Source organism: Phyllostomus discolor, chromosome 13, assembly GCF_004126475.2.
Source record: "Phyllostomus discolor isolate MPI-MPIP mPhyDis1 chromosome 13, mPhyDis1.pri.v3, whole genome shotgun sequence".
Taxonomy (NCBI): Eukaryota; Metazoa; Chordata; class Mammalia; order Chiroptera; family Phyllostomidae; genus Phyllostomus; species Phyllostomus discolor.
Window position 1 is genome coordinate 69657774 of NC_040915.2, and position 16805 is coordinate 69674578.

At 46.2% G+C, this 16805-nt stretch overlaps 1 protein-coding gene across 6 annotated transcripts in view; it reads left to right on the forward strand.

Annotated features, from left to right (window-relative positions):
- NTM (neurotrimin) overlaps nucleotides 1–16805 on the forward strand; it is a 944650-nt gene that overhangs the window by 918392 nt on the left and 9453 nt on the right. For 3 of the 6 annotated variants that reach the window (XM_036014146.1, XM_028528354.2, XM_028528355.2), the window contains 4 exons: nucleotides 4250–4384; nucleotides 6257–6377; nucleotides 10882–11033; nucleotides 14197–14232. In XM_036014146.1, the coding sequence (XP_035870039.1) occupies nucleotides 4250–4384; nucleotides 6257–6377; nucleotides 10882–11033; nucleotides 14197–14232 (444 nt within the window). The remainder of the gene's footprint in view (nucleotides 1–4249; nucleotides 4385–6256; nucleotides 6378–10881; nucleotides 11034–14196; nucleotides 14233–16805) is intronic. The other 3 variants (XM_028528357.2, XM_028528356.2, XM_036014147.1) reach the window with 1 other exon arrangement.

Sequence of the window (16805 nt, forward strand, 5' to 3'; positions counted from 1 at the left end):
TTGTCTTATGCAGCACCTATAGGAAACTCATTTCTGGTGGTTCACAGTTTAATTTGTTATGTTCATACTAATTATCTTTCTCCTTGGTTTTGTCATCTATGCTTTTAATAGAGAAAAAAGTATGTAGGAGAAAGGTGAACATAATGGCAAGGAAAGCTAAAATATATAATGCATTTTACTGTATACAAATTCCTTGTCACATGCCTTACCCAATTGAATCAGAGTGTGCACATAATTGGTGAGTAGTGAAGTCATTATGGTTTTCCTATAATTCTGCGTTGGGTCTGGGGAACGCAGGATATGAAAATAGAGGCCCCGTTGTTTCCTGCAAAATGACATAAGTGTGAATTCCTTCCCTCTGGTATTAAAATCTGGATGGGTGGAGAATTGATGCCTTCCCCAAATCTTAAGCACTCTTACTTCTTTCCCAACATAATATTTCCTGATACTAATAAATAAAATTACACATCTTCACATAAAACATGGCGACTTCTTGATTGCGATCACCCTAATATGTGTGAACTTGCACTTTAGTCTACAACTGTCATCCGCCTACTTGCTTCTCCACCTGGCAATCCTTATAATAGGCTCATTTAGGCTGGGTCCCTGTACATCTTACTGTGGTCACACAAGAACATATTTGGACAGTGGAATTGAACTAGATGTTCAGTCTCCAGGTGGAGAGAAGAACAGGGACCCCGGGAACCCTGTGGCCTTTTGTTTCCTTGCTTTGATGGTGCAGTACACAGCCATCCCAGACATCTAAGGTCCTCCCAGTCAGCGCTCCGACACTGGAGCTCCGTCCAGAAACAGCTGTCCAGAACTAATTTATTTCCTAATGCTATGGCACTGTTAATTTATAAATTACACTGGTAATTCAAGCTATTATTAATTTCAGATGGTGTAGGGCAAGCCTAATTAAAATATGACATCAATTGCCACACATATGTATCAAGGACTACCATTTAAAATTAATGGGAACATTAAGTGTGACACTGGCCTCCGCGATGCTTTGCACAGTAATTATAGCATTCTAGCAGGGAGAGATCTGACAAATGTAGGCTCGAATCTGGTAGCAAATAAACAACAACAAGATAAAAGGAATCCGAAATTCTTTTTTTAAGATTCTATTTATTTATTTTTAGAGAGAGGGGGAGGGAGGCAGAGGAGAAGAGAAACACTGATATGCGAGAGAACATCGATTGGTCACCTCTTTCTTGTTCATGTGCTGATTGGAACCAAACCCACAACCCAGGCATGTGCCCTGACCAGAGATTAAACCGGTGACCTTTTGGTTTGCAGGATGACATCTGACCAACTAAGCCACACTGGTCAGGGCATGAGCCACAAACTCTTCATTTAAACCTTTTCTTTTGATTTTCTTCCTCTTTCCTCAAGTCAAGTTTAGTCCTTCTTTCCCTCAAGATGCTTTGAAAACAGTAAAAAAAGGCAACTATGCCAATTAGAAGTTTCTTACTGGTTGAGATTATGAGTTTTTTTGACTTAATGCTGATGGTCTTCTCCGCATCCTAGAACTGTTGGCCCTGTGTTCTACTAATTGACATGTTCCCAATTCTTCCTGTGACTTCATAACTCTTGCTTGCTTGCTTTAGCAGATGTAGGCTGTTCTTTTTGCTCTTCTGGAGGTGGTAAAGTCCCTGCACGTGTACAGTGTGGGTTTCACACGGTGAGGCAAAGTGTGAGGAAAGGCCCGGTTTGGGCTTATTGCTGATTGGAAGCACAGAGTCGCTGTGCCTGAGGAGTGGTGGCAGAGTTGGCAGGTAGTGGCCTTCTTTTACAAGACAGCTGTTTAGTTATTGTTGTCATTGTTATTGCTACGGTTGTTATCTAGACAAAAATGGCGATCTTGATGTTAAGGCAGAGGACAGCACAGGAAGAACTCTGAGACTGCAATACTGTTACTGGCCAGCGTCCAGCATCCTGGTTGCCAGGAATTGCCTTCTACCAATTAGGTAGAATAAATAGTAAACCGAGGCAGGGAGGAGGAAGCAGACATGTCTCACATGCTAACTCAGTCCCGAGCCTGGTCTGATAATATTGCCAGGTATTCCAACATCACAAGAAACACTATGTTAGCAAGAAAGAAGGGAACTCCTTAAAATTCTATGTAGCCTTTCCACTATCTGGGAAAGAAAGCCTTGAAATTGTGCTTTCATCCCGAGGCTTGGCATGTGGGAGAGGGTCCACAGTACCCACAGAAGAAGCCCATAAAACAACTTTGGTTAACTGTCTACCTCTGGTCACTATCTGTTTTATGAGGGAGTCCCTGGTGCTTACAGAAAGAGCCCATAAATAACTTTGGAAAGTGCCCCAATTTTAATTAACTGCCTCCTGTCACATATTTATTTTACAAGATGAATAAATGGAGTCTGGAGCAAGATAAGGATTTGGGCTAACAGACCCCCCACACATACCTAAGTTTGGGTCGTCACATCCCCTGGGAAAGCTGGCACCACATTTACCCATTAATCAATATGTAACTGTTTTCTCCTCTCCCACAAACCATATAAGTCCTCAGAACAAAGGACTTGCTCTCTCTCAGGGGCTCAGGGTGCTCTTGGCTCTCGGGTTACTGGGTCTCTGGCCACGTGGCCTCAGGCTGCCCAGGGGCTTGCCACCCTGGTCTTCAGCCACTCTTACTTTTGCTGCTTCGCCCTGAAACTTTGCCTTTCACCCCCACTCTACCCAGTCCTGTCCTCTTCCATGGGAACGGGTCACTAATAAACTGATTACATGCTAATAGATTTGCTGATCTGTAATTCTTTACATGTGTCAGCAAGAAGAACCAGGTCTTTCCAGTCAACGATGTCACATAACAAATATGACTGTAACTTACATACACATATATCATTCTTTGCATTTTTATCAGTTTATTCCTGTTGTTATTTTCATGCTTTGGAACAGCAGATACATGGCATTATGGAATGGTTCTATCACCTGGAGAGAATACTTCTTTCTTCCCTTTTCTCCTCCTGTGGAGCCACTTACATTGATACGGTTTCACTCCACCTGAGTCTGTACCTCCAGGCAGGTTACAGGAATACCACCTAAAGCACCAGTGTGCAGCGCATAAAAGTTTTCAGTGTGCTTTCATGTACAATATATATAGTTTTCATTTGTTCTTCCAAACAACACTCTGAGGCGTTAGGATTGGATGTATATTATGCCTGGGAAAATGTCTCTCAGTTACTAGTGACAGTCTCAACTAATGCTTGTTGCCCCATAATATTAATAGCAACCCCTTTTACTCTTAAAAGTATCCCAGTTTACATGAAAAATATATCATCACACTGATCACTTCATTTACAGAGGAGACAGGCCCCTTTCCTGTGATGGAGAGATTTCTTTTGTTCTCCACTGTCTTTGCACATGGAGCCTGGAGCTCAGGCTGCCTATGGCAGAAAACCAGGGAACCCGTCTCCTGAGCTTCAATGGCATGGTCTTTTCATAATCCAGTCCTCACGGCCAGACCTCAGATGGGAAGTCTAGTAGGTAGAGGGTTGTTATTATTACCCTCAATTTTTCAGTACAGAAGCTGGTGCTGGGGAAGATGAAGTGACAGATTAGGATGTGTAGCCGTGTCTTCTAGTTCTTTCCTTTCTGCCAGGTTTGTGATTAGAGTATGCATCCCCATTTCTGGTTTGTCTTCAGGATTCCAAGAGCTCCAGCAGATCAAAGTTTAGAAAATTAATTTTTGCTTATCAATTGAGAAATGCAAATGTATTTTATTAATGCTTTCACTGCCTTTAGTGATGTGTGTGTGTGTGCATGTAACTGCTATTGTGGCATTTTTCATTGATTCATGGCCTGGGATGCAGTTGTTAGCTTTACACTTCAAGGTTCAGTCTACATGGCACCTGGATCAGAAGGAATTAATATACACCTAAGGGGTCTAGCTCAGACCCTAGAGCCTGACTGCTTGGTAAGGTCTGGGCAGTGTAAATGTCACAATTATGAATCACCTATGGGGACCAGTAATTCTCTAGGCATTTTGTTTGGTCCAGGTAGGAGCACAAGCATCTCAGCTCATTCATGGGGGACCTAAGGAAGTGGCGGTGATGGACATGGTAGAAGAGAGGAGGAGGTGTGAATCCACATAGTCCCTAAGAATTTGAACTTAGACGTGGCAAACATAACCATGGTATATTTTGTTTTCTAAGAGAACCCTTTCGGTGTCTTTCTTGTTTTTGTTTTTGTTTTTTCTGTTTCATCGTACCTCCTCCCGCAGCGGTGGGCTTTGTGAGTGAAGACGAGTACTTGGAAATCCAGGGCATCACGAGAGAGCAGTCTGGGGACTACGAGTGCAGCGCCTCCAATGACGTGGCTGCACCAGTGGTACGGAGAGTAAAGGTCACCGTAAACTGTAAGTGGTGTCACGACCCCTTGCCCCGTGTGGGCATGCGGCTGGCTGCTGTGTTGGCCACAGAGAGGAGCTGGATCACAGGCCACCTGCTGGTTCAGGATGGGAAGTCTTGTGGCATCCTTGCTCACTGTCCACTCTGAAGAGCAACAATTCTGAACTATTTAAAAAAAGTATAGTTGAATGTAATTTCATATAATCCTAAACTCGACTTATTTTCCCAGAGGATCATTAAATGGTCTTCAATGCATAATTTATATAAACAGGTCTTTAAATCCCAGTTTTCCCCTTAATTTGCCATGTCCCTAAGCTTCCCACTCTCTAGTTCAGTAATCTCCATAATGGGGAGCAAAAATACAATGTTTATGAAGGCAATATCACAATTTCCATTTATGGTATATGCATCTTATCTTTTCACAGTTATACATTTTGATATGCCTATGCATTCACAATTTAAATATAAATAAACATACACATGATAGGGAGTGTATCTCAAAACCTGATTTTGACTAATAGAGCTACCAAGTCTAAAACATTTGAGAGGCCACCGCTCTAAGTCACTCATCTTCTTTGATGAGTGACTCATCCAGATCCTCTCCAGCATCAGTACTGCTCAGCTCCCCCAACCTGATTCCTCACTGTGTTCACTGACTCCACTCTTGATGTCATTCCGAAAGCTTTGTCTGTCGTGCCCATTTGAGTAAGTCTTGTGATGGAACAGAACCCAGGAACCAAAGCTACAGATAAGAAGCCTTTCTTCTTCAAAAGTTGGATGGGTGGATGTAGAGGAAGAATATTCTGTATTTTCTTTACTGTAACATTTTGGTTTCTATTACAATCTGAACGTAATTAATACAAAGAGCTTTAAGAAGCAAGAAAATAGGAATAACAATGCTACCGCATTTTGTGCTCTACCACAATTTTTTAAAGGACTCAAATGACTCACATTTCATAAAGACTAAGCTAAGGAGTAAGGAAATGTGAGCAAAGGGGAAACATATTTCTAAAAAATATGTGCAACCTACACGTAAGTCAGCATGTGAATATATCCCACAGGGGGTTAGCTGTGGATACAGTGCGTGGTTTCGAGTTGTCAAAGAGAAGAGAGAAAACATCATCTGTTTTAAGGTTTATATCTGTAAGACCAAAGCAAACTAGTTGCTTGGTAGAAACACTGCTTCTCCTCCTGCGGAGACCTGGAGGATTTTACCTTTAGGGTCTCTGTAAGTAGAGCACATTGAAATATAGTCAACAACATTGCATACAATATCTCTGTGTTAAGTAGAATAGCAAGTGTGTTATGTCTGTTTCTCACAATGCACTTCATTGCAAACTGTTGGAATCGTCAGGCATTAGGTGAAAACTGCAAAGGCATGTAGGCTGAGTATGTAGGTCTAGTTGGGCCTGGCTTGATTCGGGCGTCTATTTTAGAATATCTAGAAGATTGTTGGATCCGTATATCCTTCAGGCAATTCCCCATGAATATTATTTCCTGCAACTGAGCTTTTGCTGGGAATTGAATAGTATGAGCTTATATACTTTGCAGAAATTCTGTAAGTCTGATTAAAAGTGCTGACTGTCAACCCATGGAGTGTAGGGTTGATGGGTTGGCATCATCCTACGAAAGTTAAAAAGTTAAAACAGGAATGGCCCTGAATACCTGGTCATTCCACCTCTGGTCAGAAAGGAACAGAAAAAAGAGCAGGTTTTTGCTCAGAACTACCTCGAGTGCTTTCATTCTGCGGCATGTATTGAAATTTGTCAGCTCAAGTAAGCGAGGTAGATCAGAGAGTAAAGAATAAAATCAGTGAGTGAAGCAGTGGGTTTCATTTCAGAATGCATTTTCAAATGCTACAGGACATCTTCTCTCTGCAGATCCACCATACATTTCAGAAGCTAAGGGTACAGGCGTCCCCGTGGGACAAAAAGGGACACTGCAGTGTGAAGCCTCAGCAGTTCCCTCAGCAGAATTCCAGTGGTACAAGGATGACAAAAGGTAAAGACCCCTTCCCTCTACCACCCCTGCCCCACACCCACAGAAGAAGACATCTCCTCTGGGTTCCTGATTCCAGATGCTTGCAAATGAGTCCCTGTAAAATCCTCTCTGAATTGCTCCTACCTATAAGGGGGAAACAATATACCAACAAGTCTTTTCTTAATATGAATGAATTGTAGCAATGTTTTCAATGTTGCCATTCAGAATCAGCACTCACCAAATAACAGGCCTGAAAGAACACATTTTTCTAGGAAAGCAAAATCTCATGGGAAAGGCCACTAGGAGCACTGTAAGGCCTATGGATTTTTTATAGGCCAAGACAATATGTTCTGCCTGAAGCTACTGTTAACACATTCTCAGACTTGCATTGGGTGTTAGGAATGCTCAGGGGGCACTGGGCATGGCTCTGAAGTCAGCAGTAGCTCCAGGTCTCGGTTCAGTTGCAGACGCTGTCAGTATTGGGTTATAAGTCCACGACCCTATTTAGCCTCCCTTTGTACCCAGGTTGTTCTTACACTGCAGGAAAAAGACAGAGGACTCTTCCTTTCCTTCTCATCACTGCAGCCGTCAGCGGGACACTTGTGATTCACGACGCCCTGCAATGCCAGGAGCCATCAGATGGCACGTCAGCACAGGGTTCAGCAGCTCAGCACGGCCAGGAACCGTGATCACTGCTATTAGAAATAGCTATTTTAGGATGGATGAACAACCAATAAATGTGTCCATATTCAGAACACTTTTTTAAAGATTTTATTTATTTATTTTTAGAGAGGGAAGGGAGGGAGAGAGAGAGAGAGAGAAACATCAATGTGCAGTTGCTGGGGGTCATGGCCTGCAACACAGGCATGTACCCTGACTGGGAATCGAACCTGTAACACTTTGGTTCACAGCCCATGCTCAATCCACTGAGCTATGCCAGCCAGGGCTCATATTCCGAACACTTTTATAAAAACGCAGAGGGGATGGTGCAAAAATGTCCTGAGGTGTGTGTAGGTGGAGAAGGAGGAAAGAGTTCAGAAGCTGAGAAAAGAACACAACAGAGAGGGTGATGGCAGGAAGGAGAGCAGTGCACCCACTCCAGGCCCTGAGGGACCCCACTGCTGCCCACAGTATGCGGACCTTCTGCAGTGAGCGTGGGCTTCTTTCTTTGTGAGGTCAGTCAGACACCAAAAGCTTTTCTGGGCTCTCAGTCACTGAATTTTGTTTAGGACCACATCACTTAAGCATAAGAGTCACGGTACCTTACCATGACTGTTTCAAAGAGATCCAGTGCATTTCCATCTGTGAATATGAATTCCAGCGGCTTCTGGCTGCCGTGCACTGTATTCACTTAGCCCATCGTGTGAGTGGAAGAACCGAAGCAGAAAGCGAAGAACAAACTTGTAAGGAGATAAGAAGAAAGAGCTGGCTTTCCCTATTTTTCCAAGAATTCAGAATCAGTCAGAAGGAGTAAAGTTTTTTCAGTACATAAACATGGCTGTCTTTCTTAGAAGCCCTGCTTCACTTGTCCCTGCCTCCCTCTTCCTGAAGGACCTTCTGTATGAATGTCTAGTATCAGAGGAAAAAAATGTGGAGCACAGGGTCAGTTCCTGAACCTTCCATTGTCCAGTTCTTCATGAAAACTACTCAGCTGTATTCTGTTTCCCTGTTTATAGAAGAAAAATACAAGCAAAACATATAGGAAAGCAGGATTTTAAACTATGTGGTGGAGAGTAGAGGCAGATGTAGGCAAAAATGGCTCTCAGAGCCGGCTCCGGCTGGCCAGACAGCTGGCGTTGGCAGCTGCTGTCTGCACCAGCACTTCCCCAGGGCAGTCGGTCAGAGAGTGTCACCTCAGAGGGTCCTCAGAGCCCCCTGGCTCAGGCCTCTTGGATTCCTCCTTTGTCTGAGTTCTGCTGGTGGCAGCTTTCTCTCTCTCCTTTAACTAATTCTGGTCCATTTTCCATTTGCGGCTCCTTTCTTCATTTCCAGTGTTCTCCCAGTGAATGGAGTTGTCTGTCCTCTGGGCACCCAGTTTAACCAGAATGGTCTGTCTTCTCGGGCCTTGTCGCTGCCTCTCCCTGCCAGGCTGCTGCGACTGCCTGAGTCCCTCCAGGCAGGTCTCCGGGGGCAGGCGCATTACACCCACCTGGGGAGAGATCAGCTGCGACCTGGCTCACAGTTCCAGAGAGACAAGTGGACTTCGGAGGCCAGACAAAAGACTCTGTCTGATGTGGAGAGTGGTGTTCTCACATGTTAGGGCAAAGGTCTCTCTGCGACTACAGAGCAGCACCAGTCATTGCATGGCACTGTGCGAGACATCAATCAAAGGGGGAGAATGGAATGCTGTAGTTAATAAGGACGACCCGCGCATGAGGACACCAGCCAATAAAAAGTCGACAGGTTCATTAAGAGACCGAAGCCTGGTAGCAGTGTGGGATGGGAAATGTGTGACCACACAGGGAAAAGGAACGTGTGTCATTGCAGAAGCTGCAAAGTGGTGCAAAATGCTGCTGGCGCTTCTTTTTTTTTTTTTTTTTTTTTGAGCTCAAGACATTTCAGAGCTGTCAAGTACGAACCTGCTTGGCTAAGTGTCTCTCCCCACTACAGGGCGGGAATCTAATTCACAGCTTGGTGTTGTGTGAAGCCTGTGCCCCAGCCCAGGAATGGCATCAAGATGGCAAGTAGGATCAATAAGCTGGATGGGCCCTCAGAGCTTGTAGATGGGTGGACTGCCAGACCGTCTTTGCACAGCACCCCCTAGAGAATCGATGTCCACATAACAAACTGGAAATGTGACTGGGTTCAGGCCACACAACTGGATGCCTCATTCTATTCACAGAGCGATCCCATTTCAATGAAGTTCACGGACTAGGGCCATTTCACTGCTCCTGGAAGGAAAGGGTCCCAGAGGAAAGTCTACATAACGCAAAGCAAGACAAGTTCTTCCAACCAACCTTCTGACTTCCCTGGAGATAGGGGGGTGAGAACCCCGCAGCCAGCGCCTGGCTTCTCTTCAAGCCACGGCCGCTGTGGGTTCAGCTGCGGAGGGTAGTGCCCTGTAGTCCTGTGGGGACCACGCCTTCCAGTGGTGGCAGAGCAGCCGCCATCCCTGCAAGCCTGGCTGTGCCCCCCAGGAGTTCTCAGTGTTAACTCCATCGAAGTGCATCGTATGGAATGATGTTTTGTGGTTTGCAAAGCATTTTCTCGTCATCATGTCGCTGAGCTTCCCTTTATTTCTGCCTTGAATATTGTCTTTCTCGGTGTGATGACCCTGCTATCAGCTATTTGCCCCAGTGCATGCCCCCAGAGCCTGTTCCATTACGTGCCCGCCTTGGCCTTGTTTACTCTCTACACACCCTGCTCCAGGCTCAATCTAAACAGGCAGCTTAAGTTTGTGACCCCGTTCCCCAACAGCCTCCACGCAGATGGATGTGTGCCCATCCCTGTATTTATTTTTCCCATAACATAGACTCAGCATCTGGGCAAGGAACGGATTATTTCAGGGAAAGGAAAAGGTTAGCTTGAAGTCCATTCTCTGAAATATGACATTCCAGGGTTTTCCAAAAGAAGAGAGTTGGTCTCCTGATTCCTAGGTAGGCATGCAGTTGTAACAGGAACTGTTGCTAACGACCTCGTGCAGTGGAGGATGTAGCCTTACTAACCCTGCAGACAGCTTTCTCCTTACCCTCTCCCTGCACCCAGTAGTGGAGTCTGTGGTTCTGATACGTGTATCTCACCGCTTTCCTCGCTAACCATTGGTGGCACTTCTTTCGTGGCCCCCACCTCCAGTATGAGGCCTGTGGCATATCGGACCAGACGAATGGATTGCGCAGGCCGACTGTCCTGGCTCTGTAGGGTCGTGTTCTCGGGAGTCCATACTCCCTCCCAGACTGAGTTGCTGCTTCACCCTGGGCAGATCACCTCTCTCCAGCTCTTCAGAGTCTGCTGATTTAAAAAGGATCCCTGATTCTTGCTTTCTATTCACAGCCCAAAGTAAGGTATTATGTGTAGGTTCTTGCGGGAAAATTTTATTACCCAGGTGCTTGAAAAACATTTTTTCTTCAAACCCCTCAGGTTGGTCTTCTCTTTGAAGTTTGAATTTCTCATTTTCATGGTTGCCATCATCATCACCATCACCATTTTCATTATCATCATCATCAACATCAATTAAGTCCACATTTTTGAGCACCAACTCTGTGAATAATACTCTTCTGAATGTCACACAGCTGGCACATTATATTGGCTGAAGACACCTGCTTTTTGAGATCTGAAATACCCACATAGGGAGGTGAATATCTGTGTAGTGCCACAAGTATCTCCAAGCACATACCTAAAAATAGAGAAATAAAATGATATGTGTTATTGTGTGCAAACTTGCCTGCAGTTGAGTGGGGGAAGTGTGATTATAACTCCGGAAAGGGAGAAGGAGATAATAATTAATTCCAGAGTCCATCTTCTTCCTATGAGAAAAATATAACCATATTTTTTTCCTCTTGCTTTGTCTCTTTCTTCTTTGTCTCAGACTGGTTGAAGGAAAGAAGGGGGTTAAAGTGGAAAATAGACCTTTCCTCTCAAAACTCATCTTCTTCAATGTCTCAGAACATGACTATGGGAACTACACTTGCGTGGCCTCCAACAAGCTGGGCCACACCAACGCCAGCATCACACTCTTTGGTAAGACCAAGCCCTGTGCTGGGCGGCGACAGAGGGACAGAGTCATGCAGAGGAGGAGGAGTGGGGAAGGGAGGCCCAGGACGGAAGGTGGAAGAGAATCGTTAGCCAGGGGTGAATGACAAGGGGAAAAAAGGGGGATGAGAGAGAGAGAGAGAAAGAGAGAGAGAGGTATGAAGGTATGGAAGTAGATACTGGGAGTAGGGAAAAAGTATATAAAGGCTGTTCTTGTTTCATTCTGCAATGGGAAAAAACCCTGAGACAGGAGAAAAGGACTTGGGATGTTGAAGTGACATTTAACTTTTCCTCCTCAATGATATCTCCTAAATGGGCTATGGCAATTATAATTGGTCGCCAAGAGCCCAGGGAGGAGCATTTACTCTATCAATACTCTATTCACTGAGTTAGTGTCAAATGCCATTTCTGAAACTTTTTCTGGACATTGGGACCTAAGAAAAATGAAATTACATTTATAAAAGTAGAATCATGGGCCTTGGGATCCTGAATAATATTAGTTTCAGAGGGAGAATAAACAGAGAAAATGGGAATTTTCCTCATGTTCCATTTGTATCAAAAGGTATTGTCTGGCTGGATTAAGAAATATTTGTTCAACCAACCCACCACCCTGAGAAAAGTCGCATAGTCATTCATGCATTGATCACTGAACAACCATTTATTCAAGGGCTCATACATGCAGGACAGATTGCTGTGTACTCCGCACCTATTGGCAGTGGCATTGGTGCCAGATGGCAGTGAAGGAAGCAAATAAACCAGCACCCCTGGAGGCCCGGTCTCTGGTTCTGGGGGTAGAACAGCTACATGCTAGGGACCTGGGTGTGAGTCTGCAGCCTCGGCCCCTGGCGAGGACTTCCAGCCCTCCACAGTTGCAGACTCTCCTTCTGGGCCACAGGGCCAGTTTCTAGTTGGCATGGGGGCCAATCCCTCCATACCTCACTGAGTTCAGTTAGCTTAGCATTTTTCAAATCTGCTCTCCTCAGCCTCCCATGTGAGCAAGCGCTCTTGAATGTGGTGGGGAGGGAGAGGTAAGGAAGTTAGCAGATGATGAGCAAAAACATAAATTCCTTCTTTTCTGAGAACTCCCAGGTGATCCCGTAGCTTCGGGTACCTCACCACTGGCTCTACCACAGCCCCTCTGTGACACATGTGTCCTGCTGGCCCCTGGCAGCCCTCCTGTGCTGCCCACTGTCCTGCTCTGCTTCCAAATCACATTCTCTCTTCCTTTTACCCGGCATGTAAAAATAAAGCCCAGCTTTGAGCAAGAGGGCTGGAAAGGGGAGGGCCGCCGTTGGTCCCAGAGCTGGGTGCTGGGAAGGGACAGAGCTGTGATTCGAGTGATTGATCGGTCTGACATCTCTCACACAGGGATAGTCATAATTGCCTCTCGAATTTGTCAGGCCTTTTTGGCTTTTTGGCAGGTGTCTGTCTGCATGAAGAGAAGGGCCAAGATTAGAAAGGAAGGTGCCCCTCCTTCCCTTGTCTTGCAAATCTGAGGCTCTCCCTGGCTTTCCCACCCACCCCTCCTGAGTGCTGCTCCCCACCCCCAACAGTCACCCTTCTGCTAAACAGCTCCCTCCACCTTTGACCTCCTGGCTCTTCTGATTTGTATGGATGAAATGATTTTGCAATAGGCTTCATCACTACGGCCTGGCTACTTCCCCTGAAGCCCTCTTAAGATGAGAATAGGAAGAAAAAGCAAACTTAAAAGTGAAATACCTGGCATTTGCAACCAGAAACATAGTGGAGGATGCATCATCCATCTGCTGTTTTCAGCAGACCCATGAGAGGCACGAGGCCCTCTGCCCCCGCCCCCACCCCTGCCCCTACCACCGCCCCCACACCCCCTACAGCCCTGTCTTTGGTCTTCCAGCTTTCACCTGTGTGGCACTTGGGACAGTCCCAAACTTCCCAGCTTTCCGCAGGGCAGGGTCCTCTTTCAAAATTGCATTAAAAGTGACAGTGTGTGTCAAAACAAGTTTAGACAGTCTGGGTCAAAGGCAAGTGGAGAGCACCTTTAATGCAGGAGGTCTCTGAGCCTGCACCTGCTAAATCTCTAAGAGGGAGAAAAGTTCGTAGCCTGCCCCAGATTTAATCAAACAGATGCCAAAATGTCAGCCTCCATTGAGAGACCGTTCCTAAGGAGCCCATCACTAAGATGCTGCGTGGGGGGCGCAGCACCATGGAAATAGTGAAATTCCATAAATGTGCAGGATGGCCATGCCCAAGGCTCATCTAGACAGACACCGTGGCCCCTGAGCTCGGTACTGAGGCTCCCCATCACAAAGGCCTTGTGATGAAAGTGTTACCTTACTGGGGGCCCCGTGTCATTTTCCATTATGAGAAACCCCCTCAGCTCAGTGGCATCAAGCAGGTTGGAAAGCAGCATTGACTTTATGCGAACATGCAAACTTTGCCATGAAGTTCATTCTTCCATAGCATCGCAAAAAGCCAGCTGAGCTGTCATCCTTTCACCACCCACTTTTGTTCAACCTGCACGCCCTCTCCACCTGACCTGAACGTTGGAAAGTGAGGAGTGCTGGTGCTGAGGGACTTCCATCTTGGCCAGTATCCCTGAGGGTCCTTAAGCCACATGGTGGCAGGGGAGGCCCTTCCTGTCACTGGCCAGAACTGACAGGGTTCTGAGCACCAGTCTCTAAGACTGCAGAGGCTGCAGGGGCCTCAAGTTCTGCCCCCATAATCCTGAATCACAAGGTTCCTGGGGGGCCTTGTTCCTGCCCTGGTGCCTTGGGAGCACAGACTCCTGGACTTGGTCTTCCAGAGTGAAACAATGGGGTGGAGATGTGGGAAAAAATCTGCTCTGAAAAAGAACTGTGGTCCTTTGTTTGTTACCCTATCGATGCCCAACCCAGCACAAGCTAAGGGCAAATCCGTGTGCCCTGCAAGCTTACAAGGGTCCAACTCCCTCACTTCACGACCATCACGTCTGACCGTAAAGCACTTTTCTGTTTCCCACGTTGCATGTTGTCCTACCACCTTTGGTTGCTGTGTCTCCCTTTATTTATCCATTGCTCCAGAAATGTTTGTGAAAGGCGGTATACAAACTATATATGACAAATATATAGCTACTGTATATAATATATGTGTTTGTTTTCATTTTTCTCTCCTGTATGTCCCTCACCCGATTTAGAACTAAATGAGCCTACAAGCTCAACTTTGTTGCAAGGTCAGTATCCCCCTTGCTTTATGGTTTCTCCCCTCCCCTTTCCCTCGCAGCCCCTCTTGTCCCCACCCCTTTTCCCTGCCCCTGTGTGCATTACCTGCCTGTAAAGTTGCTTAAGGATAGCAGGGGAAGCTAAGGTGGTTACTGGGAGCTGGTGAAACTCCAAAGATACCTCCCTTTTCTCTGCTCAACCTTGTCCACACTTCTCCAGAAGGGCTGGGTGGGGGGAAGAAAAGAAACATTATTAACATCTCAAAGCCCAGAAGATTGAGAGAAAGGGTCTGAACCAATAGGAAAAGAACTCGAACCCATTGAGTAATTTTCATAGCAAGAGTCCTGTTGATGGCCACTCAGCAAAGAAGCAAACACTGGTACCTGAAGGTTCAAAGATTCCCTAAAATGCATCAGCTGGTTTACAGGGAGGTTCTCCAAGGGAGGAGGGGAGGTGTGGCACAGTGTGCCTGCTGGCCAGTAAGTTATTGTCAGGGGTGGGATGCCACTGAGTCCTAGTTCTGTGCTCTGGGACAAGTCACCAAATGTTATTTAGACTCACTTTCCTCTTCTACAAAATGGAATTGATCTGCCTTATCTACCTCAGAGTTGTTCCAACATTCAACTGATGGTGCATAGTAAAAAGGCTTTGAAATGGCTTGGTGCATTTTGAGTTGTGGAAGTCCAGTCTCCAGGTGCAAGCTGAACGACAAGGAGGTCTCTCAGCATAACAACACAGGGGTTTATTAACTCATTTCTCAAGCCCTTTGCTCCAGACCCCTTACATCTTCCTCTATTTACAACCCTTGTCCGTGTGAGAGTCCTGCACCCCTTGCCTCTGTCTGCATAGCCCTTCAGAGTCCCTCCAGGTCCACTAGCCCAGTGTGATTAATTCACTGGGACTGGGACTGAGCTCGTGGACAGAAGTGGGCCCATCTGAGTGGCACATGACACATGCTGTGTGTGCTGCTTTCCTCCTCCTGAGGAGAGTGCCCACCATAAGCTACCCCAGCAGGAAGGCAGCTGTGCAGACAAGGAGGGGAATGGCTTTTCTCACACTGCACCCCAACCTGACCTTTCTCATCCCCCCTCACCCTGCACCATCCTGTCCATCCATTCACATCCAGCTGTGCCATCTCTGGAGGATGGCATTCGACTTGGGAGTTGTGGGAAGAGATGGAAGGAAATGAATTATTTAGGAAGCTGTTGAACAGATGAAGAAAAATACTTTTATCATGAAAAAATTCAGGGCTGCATTATTCACCTTAGTGATGTCGAGCGTCTTGGTGATGAACCACAAACAGGAAAATGAAACGATGAGATAGAAAGAGAACATGAACTCAGTGGAAACATTCAGGTTCAGTTTATGATTCGACTTGAGCGTGTGGAACCTCTGTGTGAGGCATAGTCACAGATCTAAAACAGAGCATCAGAACAGCACCTAATGCGAGCTGGAGAAGGGAAGTGTGGGAGACTGGAGCAAAGGCGGCACTGCCCCAAGACGAGCCTTTAGAAGTGACTAAGCTCATTCTGATCACTGAGTTCTTCATCCTCAGCAGGAATAGGAGTCTTTAGCGTGGTCGTGGTTGCCAAGGAGCAGGTGTCTAACTGAAGGTGTGCTGAACTGATGGAGGGAGCCTTGTCCCACACTAAGGACGAGAACAAAGCCAATCAGAAACAAACGAACCACAGCATGGCTGCTGAACAGGGGACCGGGAGCAGGAGGCCTCCTTATTGGGCTCCACCTGCAGAGACAGAGCTGCCCTGCCTCACGCTGCTCTGCCCTCAACTGTGAACTTGGGCGAAAGGATCTCGATGCTGCTCTCCAGTCCCCGTTCAGCATGCTCTCACCCCTCATTCTTCTCACTGAAGGCAAAGCAATGGGGCAGGGCCAGCAGCTGTGGCTTGTAGGCACCAGGAGTGCTCCAGTGTGTGCCCGAGTGTGGTTTTCAGGACAGCTGTTGGGCACTTTTGAACAACTAAGAGACATTTTAGAGAAAGCAGCCCTCGCATCTTGGGCATTTTCCTCATCTGTTCTTTTTTTTGCTTCTTCTTCTTCCTTTTCTAGAATAGAGAACTACCTATTTTCTCAGAGAATACTCCCTAGTTATGCTCATTTCATCTCAGAAATACCGAGGGAGCTTTATACAAGAGCATGGATTTCCACGGACAGGGAGCACTTGGCTAAATTTAAGAGAAGTTCCAAGCTATATTGCCACGCCATATCTAGACAGACTAGAAAGATTCTTATTAAAAAAAGTCATCCCTCCTCAGCATTTTCTGCCACCCTTAAAATATTTCTCTGCTCTCCTTTTGCAAACACAACAGATTGTGTGTCACCCTCCCGTATTAATATTTGGTGTCACAGGACTCCCGCCCTGAGAAATACAGGCTCGGAGATGCGCCGCCATCCTTCACCAGATTCCCTCCCAGATGAGAGCCAGACCCACACTGCAAATTCAACTGCTAGGTGGCTGCTTGTTTCTTATCCACTGTCCTTTGTCTTTCATCTCTTAGGCATTAAGTCAGATTGGATGGTATCAGTGGGCTGGGAAAGGTTGGCTGATTAATGCTCGTGAACATCA